The following is a 22718-nucleotide window of genomic DNA, read 5'->3' on the forward strand; positions in this document are numbered from 1 at the left end:
AGTAGCTGGAAGGAAAGGGCAAAAAGTTACCTGATTCTCATTTGCAGTAGGTGCTAAATGACACAGTGGGCCTCTGTTTTAAAGGGCTGGATTAAGTACTAACTCCTCTTTGAAGCTATCCCAACTAAAGTACAATCTAGACAGCTCTCTCTCTGTTTTGAACTTTAAATCAGTGCATGGTTTATATATCCATTCAATTTTTAATGCACTCCAGCTAAGCTAGAAGCTTCTGAAATATAGACACCATGCCTTAAATGTTTTTATTTCTTAAAAAAAAAAAAACAAAAAAAACTGAGCCTAGGGAAGGTGTATACATGAAGTGCTCAACAAATATTTGTTAATCAACTGAGGAAAAACTAAGAATATCATAAGCAACAGGAATAGAGAGGGTGATTTGTCTTTGAAAGGTGAAATTCCTCTTTGCTTGTTATTTTAAATCTGCTGGAAGAAAAACTAGAAGTTTCACCACTGGTTTTATGTTTGAAGAGACTGATATTTTGGAACCTAAGTTGTAATTTTCACATTGCCCGTGGCTTTTAGTGTTGTTGTAGTAAAAATTTTCAGAACTTGAACCAGCTTTAGACAGAAGCCGAGTACAACTGCAAGGCCACAGCTGCCCTAAAAGGGCCACATTCAGCTATGGTTTCATAACTGGAAAATTACACAAGAAGATGAGAAGCCGAGCATTTTTACAATGTCTTCAAAACAATTCCAACCTGTTAGCCTTTTCCAACAACTGTCCAGGGAAGCTGGATTCTAAAACAAATTATAAGTCTCCTTTTAAGGGAATGGTTACTATTTGTATTGAATGCTTCCATAATTATTAGAAAACAGAAACATTTGAGGCCAAAAACAAAGAAAGAAAAGAGGTAAAGAAAGAGCCTTAGGAGACGTAAGAGGAAGCCAGGAAGACAAACTGAGGACAATACCAACTAGGGAAAATATATATACTTTAAAAGGTAAGAAAGTGATTAAAAAACTGAACACAATGACAAGTAGGTTCTACTTTTGTGCATGTTCATGGGCTAGGTGACAGGAGGACCACTTTGTACTGTACTTTTGTGGAAGTGGTGTGAAAGAGGAAGGGAAACAGGCTCTGGTCTCTTCCCAACCAAGATTTTATGTTGTACGATCATAAGACTCCACTCTTAAAACAGATTTAAAATCACTGTTAAAATCATTGATGCATCTGTGGTCAACTGATTTTTAACAAGGGTTCCAAGGCCACCCAATGGGAAGAATTTTTTTTAACAAATTGTGCTGAGATGATTAGAGAGCCACATGCAAAAAAAAAAAAAATGAAGTTGGACCCTTACCTCACACCCTATACAAAAAAATAACTCAAAATATATTAAAGACCTAAGTGTAAGAGCTAAAACCATAAAATTTTTATAAGAAAACATAAGGGTAAATTTTCAAGACTTCGGATTGGGCAAAGGATTCTTAGATAGGACACCAAAAGCACCAGTGACAAAAGAATCAACAAATTGGACTAGATCAACATTTATAACTCCTATACTTCAAAGGCACCGGCAAGAATGTGAAAAGACAGCTCACAGAATGGGAGAAAATATTTGCAAATTGACAATGCATTTGCATCCAGAATACATAAAGAACACTTAAAGCTCAATAATAAAGACAAATAACCCAATTTCAAAGTGGACTAATGATCTAAACAGGCCAGAGAAGATACACAAATGGTCAATAAGCACATAGAAAGATGCTAGGCAACACTGGTCATCAGGAACTGCAAATCAAAACCAACCACAATGAGCTATCACTTCACACCCCCTAGTTGGCTAGAATAAAAAAGTCAGATATTAACAAGTTGTTTGCAAGGATGTGGGGAAATTGGATGCCTCATACGCTATTGGTGGGGATGTAAAACGGTGCAGCCACTTCAGAAAACAATCTCTCAGTTCCTCAAACCACTACACAATCCAGCCATTCTGTTCCTCACTATATGTCCAAAAGAAATGAAAACATATGTGCACAGAAAAACTAGTACACAAATGTTCATAGCAACACTATTCATTATTGTCAAAAAGTAGAACAACCCAAATACCCATCCACTGATGAAACTGAAAATCTTAACTATCCATACAATGGAATAGTATTTGGCTACAAAATGAAAGAAGTACTGATACAAGCTACAAATGGATGAACCTTGAAAACATAATAAATGAAAGAAGCCAGGCACAAAAGACCATGCATTTTATCATTCCATTCATATGAGATGTTCAGAGCAGAAAAAGCCATAAGGACAGAAAGGAAATTAGTGGTTGCTTAGGGATAGATGAAAGAATAGGGAAGTGATAGATAAGAGTTAACGGAGCTTCTTTTTGAGGTGATGAGAATGTTCTACAATTGTGGTAATGATTCCACGTATCTGTGAATATACTAAAAACCATTAACATCTATAATATAATGGGTCAGTTATATAGTATATGAATTACATCTCAATAAAGTTGTTAAAAATCATATTCATTCATTAATTCAATAAATATTTATTGAGCATCTTCTATATCCCAAGAGATGCAGAAATGAAAAGACATGGCCCTTGAGCTTAATTGTTTACAATCCAGTGGAAAAGCAAACATTAAAAACCTATGGGCAAGACAGATAAATGCCACAATAGAGTTAGAAGTCTACAGATACGAAAGGGAAGCAAGGAATCTAGGAGTGATCTGGTTGATTACCTGCTCCTCTGCTCTTGCCTATTAGCACAAACGGTTCGAGAGAGGGGGGCAATGAGAAGCAGTCCTGGGTTTGAATCTCTGTACTATGATTTCCAAGCTGTTGTTGGGCTCTATGATCCTGGATCTCTTATTGTATGTAATAAAGATAATAATGCTTACCTCAATGGGGTTGTAAAAACTATAGCTAATCTATAAAAGTGTCTAGAATATCACCTGTCACAAAGTAGCAGTGAACAAATGATACACAGAGGTACATACGCACACCCCTGGGAATAGACCCTTGTCAACTCTTGTCAATCCTCATCAGGTTGTACAACAGTTCAAACTAACCAGAAGAACCAATTCCAGGCATCTGGGGAGAGGAAGTGGCATTCAGGTGACAGATGAAACACATAAAAGCCAAAGAAGTTTAATCACTTAAAAAGATATTTTATATTCTAATGAATGCTAACACTGATGCTAACGTCAATTTTGTTTAGAATATTAAATTATGGTAGCCTACAGAGGACAATTTAAAAAAATACTATTTGGGTGATGGTGGGTCCATAAGTGTGTTAAATTTGTGAAAATTTACAGAGCTGCACACTTAGGATAATGTGTACTTTATGTATATTATAGTTCAATAAATTTAAATTTGTAGTCAAAGTTTAAAGTTTAACTACAAATTTAAATTTAATAAAGTTAAAAATCTGGGTTGCCTTTCATTCTGGTCTGAAAGATTCTTTTGTTAGAAGCTCTGAAATTAATAAATGCTTTCTGTCAATTTGGTGGAACAATGTCTTTGCTTACACTCCCCAGCTCTGTGTGAAGAGATGGTTATTAAGTAGGGATGTTTTCATTTAGCAAATAAAGCAAGATAAACAATGTAGCAACTACACCTCCTGGATTCATCTTGACATTTAAAGACAAAGCCACCTACCCAGGGGAGCTCCCATACAAAGCCTCCAATGTAAGAATACTCTCCTTCCTTAAAAACGCCCAGCCACACCTTCCTCTGGTATCACTCCTAAAACATCTACTTCTACTTTGCTCCAAAATGTGCCTCTTCTCTCAGAAGGTCCTGTCCCCTCTTCTACTCTGTGTGTGTTCTTTTTCCCCTTTGCGGCAGAATGTCTGGCATAGCCTCTTCACGCCCTTGATCCATTCACTCTAGAACTTCAACATTTAAAAACAAATAAGCTATTCCCTCTAGAAAGGACTCTGAGTTCTTGATCTCTTCCAGATGTAAGCAAGGGTTGGGGCGCCTGGGTGGCTCAGTTGGTTAAGCAACTGCCTTTGGCTCAGGTCATGATCCCAGGGTACTGGGATCGAGGCCCGCATCGGGCTCCCTGCTCGGCGGGAAGCCTGCTTCTCCCTCTCCCACTCCCCCTGCTTGTGTTCCCTCTCTCTCTCTCTGTGTGTGTCTCTCTCTCTCTGTCAATTAAATAAATAAAATCTTTAAAAAAAATTGCAGATGTAAGCGAGGGTCATTGTATTCAAAGCATATTAGAGACGATATTTAATTTCTACAGGTTCACTCAAATTTAAATTTTTAATTTTTAATGCCAATTGTGGGAAAGTGAAGAGCGTGCACTATGAACAATTTCTGCAGGATCACTCTTTAGCAACTGAAGGTTTAAAGTATGTTCCTTGGCCCATCTCAAAGTCACTTGCCTTACCTGGAAATTCACGGTGAAACTCTCTCCCTCTTAAGAGGTGTAGGAAGAATTAAGTGAAATAATGTGTGAAAAATACTTAGGATGGTGCCTAGAGCAGAAAGTGTTCAGTAAATGATGGCTATGTTTACTATTCTTATTCTTTGAATGTCTACACTAAGACCCTAGAATGAGTAAATACAAATAGAGTGATCTTAAATGATCAAATATCTACTCCTGGTTTTACTCAAATTTGAACATGCCACAGGTTAGGAAAAAGAGAAAGGGGCTAACCATTGACTTCTTCCCTAAATAAGAATGACCAAGGTCCATGACATCAACGAGCTTCTGGTCCAGCAGGAGAGAATGAGACCCAGTCACTTGGAGAGACGGCTGCTGTAGTTGCTGGGCTAGAACCCAGGGTGAAAGAGGGGCAGAAAGGGAGCCAAAATAATCCACTCCAATCCAACCACACTCCATACTTGTGCAACAGTGGTGACTGAGAGAACCCTGTGCCGATTCGAACCACCACATCATGCACGGCACATGCTCAGAAAAACCGGAAAGAGCAAGTGAATTTTCTACAGAGTGAGAGTGGGCAATTCTGCCTGCCTGCCCACTCAAGGAGCTACATGATAACACAGTTCAGTGCCCAGGTGGGTCTCATGGGCTTTATCAATCAGGGTCCCAGCAGGAAACAACATGGATGTGCAAATGAACTGCTAAAAGGTAGTTCATAATAAAAGAGCTACTGATGCTATGGGCAGGGTTAAAGGCAATGACCAAGGAAAGCTCCCAGACTAGCAGACTGCAGTGATCATTAACAACTCTATGCCTGAGGATTCTGGAGGGAGTGAAGTTTCCAGAGCCTAAAAGAGATGTGGGGAAGGAGAGGGCTGCCTGACAGGACCTGAGACCTTCAATACTGGGGAGGGAACAGAGAAATATTACCCTGACCTCACTGTCCTCGCTCCCACTTACTTCCTGCTCATGCCCCTTACGGACTGAGGCAATGGCCATGGAGCCTGGTGATGACCTCAGTCCATGTAGGTTAGCCTCCTGGGGCACACAGAGGGCCGGGAACCAGAGAGGATGGATCTGGAGAACAGAAATGAATCTCTTTTGACACTCGTCAAATAAACCAAGAAGACAGGAAACGTTTCTTCCAAGATTCTATGAATCACTGTTAAACTGGGCAGCACAAGGAAACTGCGGCAGTGCTGTACATAGCCCATTAGACAGTATTTTTATTAAAGTTTGCAGAATAATTAAAACACATTTTGAACACAAAATGTGAATCCATTCATAGAACTCAGTATCTCACTTGAAAAACCCTTCTATCCCAGAAATGGAACAAGACGGAGTCAAAAGCTTAAAGACTTTTTTTTTTTTTTTTTTTTTTGCTCCAGGTCCATGCTTTAGAGTTACTTCAGTCATTAAACCTCCCTCTAGCTCATGTTCCCCATCTCTACAGTGGGATTAATTGTGTCTCCAGGGTTTAACTCCCGGAGTTGTACAGGGGATCAAACATGTTAATGCATAAGATGCTTTGTAAACTCTAAGGAGGCGAGACAAGGTAAATCTCTGGCTACTGTTGTTTGCCATTAAAAGCAAGTTCTCTGTAGCTCTTTCATGGAATAGGCTCAGCAGCTCACAGCAATCACAGCGTGCAAAGTCCTTTGTTCATTCAACAAATATTTATTGTGCCAGGCACTGGACGGGAACAGGAAAAAGATCCCAGGGACACGCGGTAAAGAAACCTCTGATAAGATAAAACACACAAAAGGGCTTTTCCCCTTTGGATATAGTTTCTCCCTTATATGTCCCTTCGGTGCTGTGGAGGAGAGAATATAAAGGAAGCAGGGGGAACACAACTGAGATCGAATGGCACACAGGGAGTTTAAAGCGATTCTTCAGTCAGGCTTACACCCCTAAGCCAACTAAATAGACTATTAGTGGCTGGAGAGAGAAACTCTTGCTGCCGAGGAAACCAAAGGCCCTTCAGGTGAAAAACTAAACTAATGTCTGTATGAACCAGACCTAGAAGAGAGCTACCTCCATGTTAAGACTGAGGTTAAATTAGAATGGAGAAGTCCCCTCCAGATCTCACAATGAAATCAGGTTAGTTTAAGATGTACGTTTCAACTACTAGTTTTAGTAAGGAAATTCCAAATTGTACATTCAACTCATTTTCTCCTTTATAGCTACCTCTATTTATCAGTATAGAGAGCACTTGATAATCCTGAGTTCAATGTGTTTTAAAGAGGTCTATTTTGCCAACTGCTGAAAGATAATCAAATTTTATAGTTTGGAATATGCACCTAAAATATCTTCTACCACAGGACGGCAGCGGACACAAATTCAACGTTGTTCTTCTCGGTTACGGATATCTATCCTGCTCACGCAGGTCTCATTTGAAAAGTAAAAATTGTACTGTTTGGGAGAATGTGAGTTATGTTCATGCGTTGTGTGTCTGGAGTATTTGGCCCCATGCAAAATTAAGTGGGAAACGGGAAGCCCCTCCTGGAGAGATGGCATGCCTTATTCTAGGCACCCGCAGGCCATAGTGAAGGTTTGATGAAAGCTTGTTGATGGAAGTGCATTGTGCCTTGAATGTGCTCAGCTGAATTGCTCAAAATGACAAGGTCTGGGCATTGATCCAGCGGCACACATCCTCTCACACCCTTTCTAGCTGGTAGCAGGAGATGAGCGACAGGATACACTCATACTCTGAGGTAGGCCCTGTCCTGTGTGCCTTACACATCCCGTTAGTTCATTTAAGCCCCACAAGAAGTCTGAAAGGTGGATACAGTCAATAGATCCATCTACTAGCAGGGCAATTGTAGGCACAGAGTGGTGAAGCCACTTGCCAGTGAGGCACAGAGCCAGGATTCCCACCCAGGCAGCCTGGCTCCTGGGCTCTTAACTTCTGTGCTAGGCTAAATAATAATAGGTATCATTTATTTATATTACGATTTACTACTCTAACAGCAGCAGCTAACATTTCTTGGGTGCTCACTCTGTGCCAAACGCTGTGCTTAGCAATGTGCAGACTGTAAAATCCTCCCCATCGCCTTTCCAAGTGAGACCCAGCCTTACCTCCATTTATGACTACAGATCAGTGAGTTTCAGTGGCTGGCTTAAGGTCGCGGAGCAAGCCAGCTGGAAGGCTGGGATTGAAGAGCAGGTCTGGGTGACTCTGAAAACCACACCCACTGTCACTCACTATGCAGAGGACTCATGTCCCCAGCTCTCCCATAACCTTCCTCATGGCGGGACCCCCTGAAAGGGCCAGCTTTTGCCCCTTAGCTGGTATTCGTTTGAGTACCTCTAAATTAAATTACCTGGAGCGATGTGGATCCTAAGAGGTAGCAGAGTCACTGAATTTTAGTTTTGAAATACAGCTTTGTCCTACGAACTAGCAGACCGAGAAACTCCTCTACAGGTTAGAAAGCCAGGTGCCCCCAAATCAGCCTGGTTCAGCAAAACCCCAGACAGAAACCACCTGGTTTCACAAAGTTCTATTAATAACACAGAACAAACAAGCAAGAAGAGAGCAAAAAGGAAATATTGACAATACAGCCAGACAATATTGACAAATACCTAACACCTGCCAGAATTTTCCAAAAGGAGCTAAGAAAGTAAAAGAAAACAGCAACAATGGTAGACTCTTAATCATAGGAAACAAACTGAAGGTTGCTGGTAGGGAGGGGGCTGGGAGGATGGGGTAACTGGGGGATGGGCATTAAGGAGGGCACGTGGTGTAATGAGCACTGGGTATTATATAAGACTGATGAATCACTGACCTCTAAGAGCTGGTGGGAGGGTGTGGAGAGCAGCCGCCTACACACCTGCTACCCTCTCACATTGTATCACCATCACACAGAAATGACCTTACTGCCTCAGGTCCCAGAAGCTCCTTCTGAGAAACGGGGCGGTAACGTAATGTCCCATCTATTTTATATTGTATTTTATACTGTTATTTACTATGCTATTATTTCTATTATTATTTACTATTCTATTATTAGTCTACTGAGAGAATTCAGATAAAATAAGCTAGTAGAAGTTCTCCAAGGAGCTCAATTTACAAATAAAAGATATTGTTTTTATCACATTTTACATAGTACCATATAGATTTATCTCTCTCTCTCTCTCTTTTTTTTTTGGCTACGATACCATTGATTATATTCCCTATGCTCTTTAGTCCCTAAATCTATAGGTAGATTCATCTTGAAGACAAATCACTTTACTCTCCTTCTCCCATGTCTGCTTGGACTATTTTCAGTCAATTTTACAGAAAATTCCATACCAGGTTATTTACAATCCTCATGTCACATTTTAAGATAAACTACATTTTGAAGAAAACATTGATTTCATTAGCTTAATCTCCATAAATAATAAATAATGATAAATCTTTCCTAATAATAAAAATGCTTTCTAAGATTTATCAATAGCCTAGTAGCAATAAGTTTGGGCTTTGGGCTTCTGGGATCAAATCCCAGATGTTTTTATTAGTGAAGTGACCTTGGGTAAGAGCTTGACTCTCTCCCTGCCACATTTTCTTCATCCATAAAATGGGTACAATTGATCTAAATCAGGGTTTGTTATGATGATCAAACAAATGGACTAGTCAGGCAGGATGCCTGATACGTAGTTATTAACCAACCAATGTTATTGATTGTTATTATCTTAAAAGGAAAAAAACAAAAGGAACATATATTTTGCAAGGCGTTCTTTCACAAATGTTAGAGGTATCCTAAGCAAGTGTCCTGGCAAAAAAGAAGAAAAGAAAAAGAAAAAAACTTCATACTAAAATAAATAAAATTCTTAAAAAGGTGAGCTATGAACAAAACTATTTTCTGCTTCATATAATTTTTGAAAGGCTACAAAGCTTACAAAATAATAGTACATGCTGAGATTCATGGAAAAGATATCCAGGGAAATATGGGAAACACGATAAAAATGATTAAGTATATATATACACATATATATATGCTAAACAAAACTGTTCAAGTAGGTAAACTGAGCCATCATTCCAAAGGCCCCAAAGTTTGTTCCAAGTATGTTCCAGCAAAGAAGCGTAGGGGCCAAGACTGCGAGGTGGCAGCTAGTTCATGCAAGGTTAAGTACCGATTAAATTACTTTTCCTAGTACTAATTTCACAAGCAGTTTGGAGAAATAAGTTTACTTGGAAATTGCGATACTTAACACTAATGACTGGAAAGCCAACTGCACACAGAAAAAAAGACAGCAACGTTGATCCATGGAAATGACATGTATGTTTTTGACAACTTAGAATCTTACAGTTTGAAAGGACTGTCTTGGTGATTTAAATATCTAACACCTGCCAGAATTTTCCAAAAGGAGTTAAGAAAGTAAAAGAAAACAGCAACAATGGTAGACTCTTAATCATAGGAAACAAACTGAAGGTTGCTGGCAGGGAGGGGGCTGGGAGGATGGGGTAACTGGGGGATGGGCATTAAGGAGGGCACGTGGTGTAATGAGCACTGGGTATTATATGAGACTGATGAATCACTGACCTCTACCTCTGAAACTAATGCTATACTATATGTTAATTAATTGAATTTAAATAAAAATAAAGAAAAAGAAAAAGAAAACAGAACAAAACATATACACACAATCAGGTATACAAATGGAGGTGCTGATGGATCCCTTCCATTCGAATTCCTGTGAGTCCGGGAGATGAGGGATTTTCTACATTTCAGTTTAGAAAGCAAGTGAGGGGAGAAGTAACACATAGGGGCATTAAGTGGCTGGACAATACCAGCTCCAGGTGGTCATCACTATCAGACTAATATCTGAAATGCCTATCATCTCTGGGGTCTGACAACATACCACAGTCACTAAGCTAAATATTTAAGTACTTGACACATTTACTCTTTTAATTCCCACAACAGCACTAAACACCTAGGAGGTCGTACCATCACCACTCCTAGGTCATAAAAGAGGACACTGAGGTTGACAGAGGTGAGGTGACAGGGCTAGAATCAAACTTATTTGGCTCTTAATCATCACGTTACTTAATCTGACTCCCCAGACCCACCTCCCCATGCATCAACGCAGCCACCACACAGTAGGCTCTTTTGTGTGATAAATACCTATTTTCAACCTATTTGAAAGGCAGCCAGAGTTAAGGACAGGGAGCCCTGCCCCTGTACTTCTTTCCCTAATGGCTGCTCTTAAAAAAAACAAGGAGAGCTGGGATAGGAAACAGACCACAGGAACAGCAGATCAGGTCAGAGACAGACCACTGGGGAGATCTGAGACCCAGCAACAGAATACTCCCGGACTACAAGGCATTCCTCCCTTCAAAGAGCTGAGAGATTATTCCTCTCAGACCATCCTGCTATCTGAAGTTCTCTCACTACTCATCTCTTGACCTGAGCTTGAACTTCCCCGTACTTGACACTGCTTCTCCAGCCACTCGCAAGACTGAACCTCCAAGTTATACAACAGTGCTCAAAAGAGAAAATAGGCAGCTGCCTTCCTTGAGGGCAAACATCAAGCTCCAACCTTTTGTTTTCATTTCTGGAGTTTCGTTAAATCGACTCAAATAGAGAAAATAAATATTTTCTATTTAAATAAATTCTTAAGAATCTTATGAAATCGACTTGATTTCTGGCAAAGAGAAAAGCAAATGAGTGATCGAGTTTTCCCATATTAAAAGGAACAGTTATGTAACCATCCCACATGGAAGAGCCAGGCTGAAGTCAGAATGCTAAAAGACTGAAATAGCCCTGCTTCTCTCCACAAGTTAAGATCACAGTGGGGGATTTCACGTGTGACATACTTCTCATACAGCCTCTGTCCCCTCATGAAGGCCTTCACTTCATTGTCCAGAGGGAAGGTGCCATCATCCTTTCTAAAGCGGTAGAAGAGTTTGACGTCCTTGAACTCCTTATGCTCATCACACACTGAAACACAATATACACAGAGAGGCAAATAAGAAAAAAAAATCTTGTTTAATTCCTCAAATGATGTGAGAGGATAATTAAGACTTGTTTTACTACCTAATTTCTGAAGCACACTAATCTATGCTTTAGTGCATGTATTTAGCACAGTACCTGGAATCAAGTAAGTGCTCAGTAATATTAACTATCATCATCGTCATCACCACCATCATTATCTAGTAAAAGGGTCACAGATTTCAATGCATCATTCATGCCACAAATGCTTCTGGAGCATACTGGGGCAGACATCAGCCTCAAAGAATGTGATGTCTACTGAGATAAAGAGAAATGTCAGCATGTAATTAACATATGGCATGAGGGGGCAATGAATGAGGTGAGGGGACACTGCAGTGGGAGACCAAAGAAGGAGTAACCAGTAACCCCAGTAACCCAGCTGCAGGGAATGGACACTTCTCTGAAGAGCTTGCGTGTAGGCAGAGACCTGAAGAATGGCTAGAAAATGGGCTAAAGTGAAGACAAAAGGCATTCCAGCCCAAAAGGACAACAGCATGTGGAAGGTCTTGGTCACGGTTAAAGATTTCAAGGAGACGTGTTTATGAACGTTCATGGAACCACTGAGAGTAACAGAAAAACTCAGAAACCTCTTAGATGTCCATCCGCAGGAGAATGGGTAAACATACCATGGCGTAATTATATATGGCATACGTAGCAGCAGAAACGAGCAAACAAGAGATATGCCATCAACATGGATGAATCTCAAGTGTGTTGATCAAGTTGTAAAAGAATAAACATGCATTTTTATAATGATTTAAAGCACTGGAAGCTATATGATACCTTGCTAAGAGATACAGAAAGGAAAAAGTATGAAGAAGCAAATGGAAATAAACCCAAACATCTCTTAGAGGAAGGAAGGGAATATCACTGCAGAGAGATGCACAGGAGACCAAGCGTTTTATTTCCTAAATGGGTAGGTTCATATCTGGAATAGAAGATGTGGTCCTTGGTTTCCTCCCAAGTTACCTCAAATGTCGGTGGCTACTTCACTCACCATGATGAATGATGCCCCGGTCTGCTAACTTCTGCATGAGTTTGATTGCTGTCTCTCTGTCGGAAGCCTCTTTGTGCTCAATCAGCCAGTCAATCAGTTCTTTTGCGACAAAGCAGTTTGGGTAGGTTTTGAGATGATGTCGCCTATCTTTAATCACCTTTTCTTCATGCAGCCTGAGCCTGGAAAGAAAATTTGACATCGCTTTAGGAATTTTAATGACAACACAAATCATTAAGCCAATCCCAGAGCTCAGGAACAAAGTGGAGGCTCTAAATGTATCAAAGTGCCATTCACATACCTGCATGTCAGTAGGGGGTTGTGACACCGTCAGAGCCCAGAGGCCCCAGAAATGATTCTACCCCCAGATCTAGAGATGATACAGGTCAATGGGAGGGGAAAACAACACTGGACAAGCTAGAGCTCTCCTGCCACTTGGAAGACTGAGAAAAGCTTTCTCGCCCCTGCTGTGACGAATGCCTTCTCTTTATCCCGCCACCAGTGGGCTTACAGCTTCAACCAAACAACAAACAAAAACTCTGAACACTTGCTGAAACCAGGTACTTTCTCTTTGTCACATATTGCTCAAGGTCCACCACATCAGCATTCATGCATTTATGTAACAGATACCAATGAGTGTCTACCACCTTTACATATTTCCAGGCATTAGAGACCTACATCGGAAAGTAGCACAAAGATCCTGGCCTTTGCTTGTCCTGCTTTCAATAGGGGCAACAGCTAATCCTTCAGTGAGGCTTACTAGGTTCCAGGTGCTGATCAGAGCACATTCCATAGATGTTTGCAACAACCTCATCAGAAGTTATTATTACCATCTACACTTTTTTTTTTTTTAACTTACAGCAGAGAGAACCTCAAAGAGATTAAATGACTTGCCACACAGCTAACAAGCGATGAAAATTAAATTTGCACCTGATGGTCTCACTTCAGAGTCTGACTTCCCAACTGCCACATCGTGCTACCTCTCGCCAGGGAGGGATAAACAAAATATCCGGGAGAGATGGATTAAAGCTGAGGGACAATACAATTTATTTACAGGCTGATGGATTAGTATGGGGAAAAGTGGTTGACACAGAGCCTTCCCTTACTCCCTTCAGAGCTCAGTGACTTTTTTCCAAAGGAGTCTTAAACTTGCCTTTAATTTTTTTTTCCACTTGGTTTCTTTTCTTTTATCAGTCTACACTTACTTTTTAATTCTTAAGGGTTTGAACTGGTTGAAACACGAGGTCAGCTTTCTTCCTGCTTTGCCCACATGGTCCTATGCTCCTAACCTCATATTCTCAACTTCGTCGAGAGATGGGAGTGCCACATGAGTAAATCACACAGTAACTGTGTGAGCGAGGCAAGAGGCCACTTTCTTCCTCTGTAAAATGGAGGCAATTATGCTCACCCTATCCTTGGCCATGTTGAGATTGGGTGACATAATGTCTATTAATAGCATTGGCACCCAGCACAGTGCCTGGCACAAAACAGGCCCTAACCTCCTTTCTTTTACTCCCTAAGGAAGGAACTAGACTGTACTCTTGCCTGCTTTTTGAACGGAGTGGACCTGATGAAATTTAATGGGTTTTGATATCCCAGGGGTTGCAAGTATAAGTTGGGAGCATACTGGGGCTCTGAAGCTTAGATCTCTTCCTTGCTAGACCACTGTTACAGGCTGGAGTGTGCTCCCCTCAAATTCATATGCTGAGGCCCTAACTTCAGCATATGAGGTACTTCATATGTGCTCAGGTACTTCAGAATGTGACTGTATTTGGAGATAGGCTCTTTTAAAAAGGTAATTAAATTAAAATGAGGTCATGAGAGTGGCCCTAATCCAATATGACTAGTGTCCTGATAAGGAGCGGAGATTAGGACACACTCCTCTACAGAGAGAAGACCACGTGAAGACACATGGAAAAGGTGGCCACCTATAATCCAGGGAGCTAGGCCTCCGACAAACCAACCCTGCCCACACCTTGATCTCGGATTTCTAGTCCCCAGAACTGTGAGAAAGTACATTTCTGTTGTTCAAGCCACTCCATCTGTGATACTCTGTAAAGGCAGCCTGAGCTGCCTAAGACAGCCAGGAAGTGCTAAAGCCTGGAGGCACCTGACCAGTCTGCAGATGAAATGCTCAGCTGGGACATCAGCAGGTGCATGGGAGAGGGGGATAGAAATGAGAATCCTAACACCTGTAAACTGCAGAGAAAGAAAAAGAATCACGGTCATTGCCTTCCGACGCTATGCTCAGTATTCTACTAAGCACTTCCACATATGCTAACTTATCGTCTATGGCTCAAAGGTTGCATCCTCCCAAGTTCCTATATCAAAATACTAAACCCTAAAATGTCCGTTGTGAGGGCAAGCAGGAACACAAGACTAGGAATATAACCCTTGGTTCTCATCTTGACACTGCCAGTAATTCCAGAAGATCAAACTTCTGAGCACCAGAATCCTCCCTGATAAAATGGGGATAATTATACCCATGGTAATTACTTCATCACACAGTCACAAAGTTCATTAATGAGGATAAGGTGAGCATTTGAGCCCTTCCTGTGCGCTAGGAACTGTTTTCACTGCTTTATTGACATCAATCCTCATGGCAGCTCCCTGACGCAGGTAATGTTAAAACCACAAGGCCAACGTAGAGTTGTAATTATTAATAAAAAATAAACGAAGCCTAATAAAAAACACGTTCCCATAGGCGTGCTAAAGTCTCACATCCTTCTAATTAATTCAGTGACAATGACACTGAGTAATTTGTTTAACATGCTCCAAGTGGCAGAATGAGAAACATTAATTCTTAGACGTGACGTCTGTCAGGAATCCAAGAATAATGAAGACCAATTTATTTAGAAGTTGAAACATGGAACAAGCTACCATATAATTTGGTGGAGGAGGTATATGTTATGAGCCAAAAGGGGAGTTTTACCTCCTATAAACTTTCCAACTTAAAAAAAATTATTAGGTAATATTTATCTTTAAATACTACAGAATAGAACCTTTCAATTCCTAACCTTTCATGAACCCACACCTGTTGCTAATTCTTGAGCATTCTTTGATTCCCACTGATTCCCACCCTGCATGGAGGGGAGAAGCACTAGACGCCCTCCCTTCAGCCCCACCAGGGCCTGGTATATTTCCATGTTTAGAAAACTGAGCAGTCATCCGATGGAGGGGAAAGAACTCTGGATCCCGGAGATGCTGATCATTTTAGATACGTTACTGCGGTTAAAAACATTCAATAATGGTGCTAGCATCTTTTTTTTTATTTCATAGTCAGAAATACAGAACTCTAAAAATGAGCATTAAGATTGTGCATCCTCAGGGGTGCCTGGGTGGTTCAGTCGGTTAAGTGTCTGCCTTCGGCTCAGGTCATGATCTCAGGGTCCTAGGATTGAGCCGTGCATTGGGCTTCCTGCTCAGCAGTGTCTGCTTCTCTCTCTCTCTCTCTTTCCCTCCCTCTGCCCCTCCCCACCACTCAGTCTCTCTTTCTCTTTCAAGTAAATAAATAAATCTTAAAAAAATTTCTTTTAAATTGTGCTTCCCTGAAAAACTATCCCAATAAAAAGATAAGAATTTTCACACTGTAAACACATAACCAAGTGTTTCTGCCTAGCACTGTGGGCACTTAATATTTTCTGAACAAATGAATGTTCAAGGACGCTAAGACATGATGCTATTTTCAAAAAGGTAAGGAGGCTTCTCACTAACTTAATAGGAATCCCCACAACTTAGTAACCATCTCTTACCATCTATCCTGCCTGGGGTGGATAGATGGAATTTAATCTAAGTCTTTTTACAAAACTATTTATGCTTTCCATTCCAGGATAGTCAATTTCCAAAATTTTAATCCCTGTTGCATGTGAATGGGTGTTTTTCAAAAAATTATTTCCTTTTACTTGAACTAAACTTACCCCTTACAGGTTTCCATTAATACACTAAAATGCATGGAGATCTCCAAAAGGGGAACAGAGTAAGGAATATTTCAAAGTTTTACAGAAAAATAGACATTTTGAGTAGCTAAGCCTCTCATGGAATATCAAGACTCCAGAAAATGCTGAGCCAGGGGCTAAAAGCCACACTTTTAAACATGGCATGTTGCCTGGACACGTCAGTCACATTGTCTGCCTTTTCCAACACCCCCCTTTGATTTAAAACTGCCTTCCACACCTTAACCACCCCAGGCAGGGTTCACAACTCTGGGCCTGTTTTCTTTCCATGTGGGGCAGTGCCTGACTGAAAGAGCCCTTGACCTATGGCGGCCCCTGCACATACATGCCCATGGGCTGTTCAATGAGACCAGAGGCATGAGATCTTACCCAACTCAAGGGACATAATCAGCTAAAGCCAAGCAGAATGGGTCCCTCCAAGATTTAAACAAGAGCTGAAGTTTTCAAACTCTATTTGTGCCATGGAACACTTTCTTCAAATGGAACTCACCTCAATGTCAATGTGTAAAACAGAGCAATGTGGGCTGTTCTAGCTAAAAGGCTGCCAAGTCCTGAGTACTTCCTGGTTTTCCCATTCGGTTCTCCCATGTATACCCTCCGTATCTCGGAGACTATCTCCATGGAATTCCTAGAGCAAAGGTGAATAATCCCCATGACTAGAAGATGCTGAGGGAAATGCCCGACCAGGAATGAGAGGAGAGGGGTGAGGCCAGCACAGCAAAGCTAGGGGTGAGGAGAAAGAGGTCGCAAAACGAGGGACAGCAAGAGAGGCCTGTCCCTGGAGTGCCTTGGTTCCTCAGGTTTTCCAGTTCTTCCACGCTATGCCCACTATAACCAGAACAGTACCAATCCCTTCAGGTGGCTGAGGAAGCCTCAATTCTCTGAAACCAAAAGAACCGCACCTACCCAGGCTCTTAGGAGGCCTTCCAAACTTCCTCACCTCTTTCTCACCTCCCAACCACAAACACACCCGCCTTGAAGTCTGGACACACTGGACTCTTCTCCATACCCTGTGCATGCCATCACCTCCCATGCCTCTGCTCAAGACAGAGACCCTCCTTCTGCCTTCAATAATTTAAAAAATTGTCTTTGCTCTTCAGCTTACAAGACACCTCCTCTGTGAACATTCCCCGAGCCTTCAAAAGCCAGAGCTCTCTTCTCCCACGCTATTTTAGTGCTACAAGTAAAACATTCATCCCACTGTATTACAGTCAGATGAGGAGCAGGATATTAAGGGAGAGTTGCTTATTTATTTGTATAATTCTAGTGCCTAGTGCAGAGTAGGGGATAGATTCTCACTGATGTGAAAAAATCAATTAGTTCATACAATGCACTCAGCACTAAGAAGGCATAGGGAAGAACAGTCTTCTGACTACCCGTCCAAATCGATCCATACTGAACCACAGGGGAAAGTAACCATTTCTATTTTAGCTGCATTTTCAATGCCACCAGCTAAGGAATTTAAATACGAAAACCACCTTCCCGTCCTTCATCTCAGACAGCTGGTTCACAGGCTTTAGATTCAAGGTGATTTTGTAATATTCTATTCCTGTCCAGCTAACCAGCTGCTGGGCTTGCATCAGACAATTTCCTCTTCTAGCCCTAGGAGAACAAACACTACTGAGCACAGGGTGTTAATAATCCCTGCAAAATTACCCTCCATCTGATAAGAAATGCAGAAATTGTTTTTCGAAAAATAGCTTGCAAGGAACTGCACAGGTTGTGGGGCCCGGGGGGGCGGGGGACAGAAAGCACATATTCTCATTTAAAAACAGCGTCATAAATCTCAGCCAAAGTAAACAGTTTAATTAAAAAACACAGCAAGCCAAACAGTAGGGCTGACAGTGTGAGCCTTGTGATTTGGGCAATAGCACTGACATAGACGTGCTGTCAACCAAAGCTGTTGTCCTTCCCAGATATTCAGTCAATATCTGTCCTTGGGGACCAGACAACTCAGAGAGAATCACTCTTGATCACCTACCCCTGCAAGGACCCGAGTCTAAAAGGGTGAGAAAAAAAATACAGGAACAAATGAAATCTAACCTCCTGCATTTTCTTTTAATGTTTGAAATGACTTTACAATTAAAATTTTAAATGATCCAAATAATACATGCTCGTGGTAGATAAAAAGAATCTCAAATAGGTCTAACAGGAAGCTGGGTACTGATCATGAATTGGTAATTGTTGAAGCCAGAAGACAGGTGCATGGGGGTTCATTCCTGTATTTCTTTGGGGTGTGATCAAAATTTTCTGTGATCCCCACTTTTCAAAAGAAGCCAATGTTAATAGCTGCTTATGTATTCTTGCACAAAGCTCCTATGTTTTGTGTGCATGTATAGCTATGTTTATGTATATCTTTATGTGCAGTAGGATCAATATACACATTTCAGGTAGTTTTGCTTCAAGAAGATGCTTGAGTTCTCCCAATCTGATCAGAACAACAGAACAAATACACACAGTGATAGGAAGGAAAGAGCGTGAAACAGTTAATGTTAATAGAGTATATGTGATTCTGGAGAGCCAGAAGGAATTGATCTCAGGTCACACACACACACAGACACACACACACACACAATGCATGCACACTATGCAGAAAGCCACAGTGACCACCTTTAATGACAGTGACGACAAATGTTCCACCAGCAGGAATCCTTTGCAGGAGGGCTATAAGCAAGGGCTCTGTGAATCAGGAACAAAGGCAGAGTCATCAGCTCCATCCAGAGCCCTCCCAGGCCACATATCAGGTCAGTGCCAGTACAGTCCTGTATGCTATGTGTCCTGTCACCACACAAATTGAGATGGTAAGCACACCCATGAGGGGAGCATGTTTGATTCCAAGTCCTACATATCATGCACTCTATTTGAGATTTTGATGATGGCGTATTAGCAGAAATAATGACAGTTATTTCACATTTGAACAGAGCCATACCTTATCAGAGCTTACCCTAATGATATCCCTGTGATCAGGAAGGCACTGTCATATTCATTTGACAGATAAGGAAGCAAGTTCAGAAAAATTAAAGGGACGTGCTCAAGTCACATTTTGATCTTGTAGTAGTCAGGACTTGAACCCAGATCTTCTGATTTCTACATTTAGAAAGCATTCCGCAACATCAAACTTTAAATGCCAGAAGCATCTGTCTTCTGCCTATTTTATGCTCATGTAGACTAAGGAAGAGAAAACGTTATGCTAAAGTGCCATGGAAAGGTGAAAATTTATGCAATTTATACAACCTACAGATACTGCTACCAACATAAATACAAAAGAAGGCATCACATTGTCTTCATGTCTGCATTGAGCCAATATTGGATAATTAAGATGTCACTCCTGGCGGGGGGGGGGGGGGGGGCAGGAAATGGAGCTGGTGAGTTACACCATCCCAGAGAGTAAGCATCAGTTCATGCGGGACATACAACAAACCCTTTTAATGACATGTGCATAACAGCTCACAAGGCCCTTTTAAGTCTTTCATCTCATCTGGGAGATAAGAGGTAAAATACAGGGTCAAGATGGGAAGGTCCCTACGTCAGCCTTCCTTACCTCATTAGACCTGAGAATTTTCACTGAGTTCTTCCTCCTGGGGGCTTTTTCCTATGAGGTCTCCTGTTCTGAAGGAACAAAGAGCAATTGCATCAACATCCCCAGCTCTGATCTCTTTCTCTGATAAGTCAGAAGTCCTTCCTGCCTGCAAAGCGCCTTTCCAAGAAGCTCCAAGATTTTTTTTTTTTTCCAAAGAGGTCATTATTTGTTTACACTACACCCAGGTGTATCAGGCCTCTAACCGCCATTTTACAGGTGAAGAAACAAGCCCAGAATGCTTCATGGAACTCACTGAGGACACAGAGTGACTCACAGGACCAGTACTGGTTACTGAGTCAACTGAATAGGTAGCAGCAAGTGGGGGATAAGAAAGTATAGCTTTCAGGTAGGAATAGGGACTCCGGTGTATTAGTCAGCAAATTAACTTCCTGCTCTCCTCATTCACGATTTATCCTTCATTCATAGCAGAGCTGTGGAGCCAGACGGACTGGGGTTCAAATCCAAGCTCCATCCATTATTTGCTGTGTAACTTTGGACAAAACTTCCAACTTCACAGTACCTCAACTTTCTCATCTATAAAATGGTCATAATAATGTATGTCTCATATTGTGAGGATTAAATAAGAAAACTCTATGTAAAGTGCTTAGCATATAATAAGCTCTCAGTAAACATCAACCCTTACTATTATTATTATGTAATATATTTCATTGTCAGATTTCACCAAAAGCACCCTCAAGAAGCCACTAAATATGTATTTCAGTCACTTTTTAGAACAAATGCAGTCCTCAAGTTGCTGACCGTTGTTTTCCAGTATGTGTACCAGATTTTGCATTAAATGTGCTTAATATCTCTGGGAGTGAATCAGGGAACAACTGGGGTGAATTAGCAACTCTACCTCAGTCTAGCTAAGCTGGACTTAGCTGTTCTTCTTCATTCAAGGATGAGAAAGAGTCCCCCATGTGGGGCGGCAGGTAACGCAGAGAAAATCAAAGGTTAGAGAACACTCAGTCGCTCACTAAAAACACACGGAGGCCTCACTTCCTGCAAGGTCTACTAAAGCTAATCTCACCCCTTTTGGGGCCTCAACCAAACTGATAACTAAAATCACTAACTTGTTTTAACAGGAAACAACCTTCAGTTTATCCAGTCCAAGCCCTCCCTGACATCACTGTTGGACAGATGGGAAAGCTGACACTTGGAAATTAGGTGACTTGCCCATGTTTGACCCACTGGAGCGTTGACTTTGGCCTCCTGACTCGAACCAGACTCTCTGCTTAACATCACCGTGGGACAGCCTGGAAACAGCGACTGATGCCACTCTAGCCCTTTACTGAGGAGTGGCCCACTGATGGGCGAGCTGGCCTAGACTCTGTGACAGCCTCTCAAGTCACCTGTTGTCACACCCAGCCTGTACCCCCTCCTGAGGAAGACACTGCATTCCAACAGCACATTTAGTGTTGCGAACTGAAAACTTCTCCGAGAAGAAACTGCCTCAGGGCCTATTTTAGACAAAGAAAAAAATATAGAGAAAGACGAAGTACAAAGATCATGAAATAATAACTAAATACTGTTCACCGGACCCCCGAGTGGAATCTGAAGAATACCAGCCAGGTGCTCTGTGGACGGGGAACAGAGATTCAGGTTAGAGAAGGTGAGGGCAGTGATGCTCAAAGAAAGGCTTCACTAAGATCACCGGGAGGACTTGTTAACTAGAGTGCTGGGCCCCACCTGCTAAGTTTCTAATTCAGTAGGTCTGGAGGTGGGCCCAAGAATCTGCATTTTTTAAAGTTTTTTTTTTTAATCTATTCATTTGAGGGAGAGAGAGCAAAAGCGAGAGCATGAGCAAGGGGGAGGGTAGAGGGAGAGGGAGAAGCAGACTCCCTGCTGAGCAGGGAGCCCAATGGGAGACTGGATCCCAGGATCCTGGGATCATGACCCGAGCCGAAGGCAGAGAGAGACTTAACCAACTGAGCCACCCAGGTGCCCCAAGAATCTGCATTTCTAACAAAGGTCCAGGTGATGCTAACGCTGTTCTTCAGGGAGCACACTTTGTAAACCTGGGTTGGTGTGGAACAGAACCAACACTGTGTTGCAGAATAAAAAGAAGAGTAAGGGTAGCAGGCAGGGGGAGAGTGACCGTGAGGTGAGCACTGAGCCAGCAGACCTTCCAGGGGCCGGGTGTGGTCCAGGTGGGACATATTCTCAGGGAGTCTGTTTCCAGGCACTGGAGCACCCTCCCCAGGAAATCAGGAGCCTGTGAGTCTATACCCCACATCTTGCCAAAAACCCATAAAAGGCTAACAAGTGAACTTCCTCCGGGTTCAACCTATGGTGTGATTCTTAGGGCCCCTTCTTCCTTTAAATGTATCTCCCCACCTGCTCACTGATGCTCGTTCCTCCTTAAGGAGGAGCACAGCTGTCCATCCAATAAGAAGGCATAAAAGCCTTTTTCTTTTTTTAAGACAGGTCTTTGGCTGAGGAACAGGTGACGAGCTGACTCCCATTAAATGGAATTGGCTAAGCAGCGAGGATAAATGGTGGCATGGTATCTCTTCCCCTTTGGACTGAGAGGAAGTTTAAAGTAGGAAGGTGCGTGACTTTGAAGGAAGAGGAAAAGAATTGGTCTGGCTGGTGGGAAGGATGCCCAAAGCAGAAGCCGTGCTCAGAAAGCAGACCTCATAGCCCTCGAAGTCTGCGGGCGGCGGGGGGGGGCGGAGAGCAACAGACACCAGGGATTGTGCTGTCCCTGCGAGGAGTCAGGGCACCTAACGTGTAGTGTGTGCGGGTCCTGTCCAGGTAACGTGGCCCCGGCAGGGAGGACTCTTAACCGAATTAGGACCTGAGCTTCCTAGTCGGGAACATGAGGAAAGTGACTAGATGATTTCTAAAAATCTCTTTCAACTCTAACGTCTGT

At 41.9% G+C, this 22718-nt stretch overlaps 1 protein-coding gene across 1 annotated transcript in view; it reads right to left on the reverse strand.

The window, feature by feature from the left end:
* DEPTOR (DEP domain containing MTOR interacting protein) overlaps nucleotides 1–22718 on the reverse strand; it is a 126267-nt gene that overhangs the window by 78096 nt on the left and 25453 nt on the right. The window contains exons 2-3 of the mRNA XM_028090845.2: nucleotides 12314–12492; nucleotides 11145–11268 (exon numbers count right to left, since the gene is read on the reverse strand). Coding sequence (XP_027946646.1) covers nucleotides 11145–11268; nucleotides 12314–12492 — 303 coding nt within the window. The remainder of the gene's footprint in view (nucleotides 1–11144; nucleotides 11269–12313; nucleotides 12493–22718) is intronic.

Source organism: Eumetopias jubatus, unplaced genomic scaffold (assembly GCF_037043125.1).
Source record: "Eumetopias jubatus isolate StellerSeaLion01/CBP00866 unplaced genomic scaffold, mEumJub1_p1.0 scaffold_4, whole genome shotgun sequence".
Taxonomy (NCBI): Eukaryota; Metazoa; Chordata; class Mammalia; order Carnivora; family Otariidae; genus Eumetopias; species Eumetopias jubatus.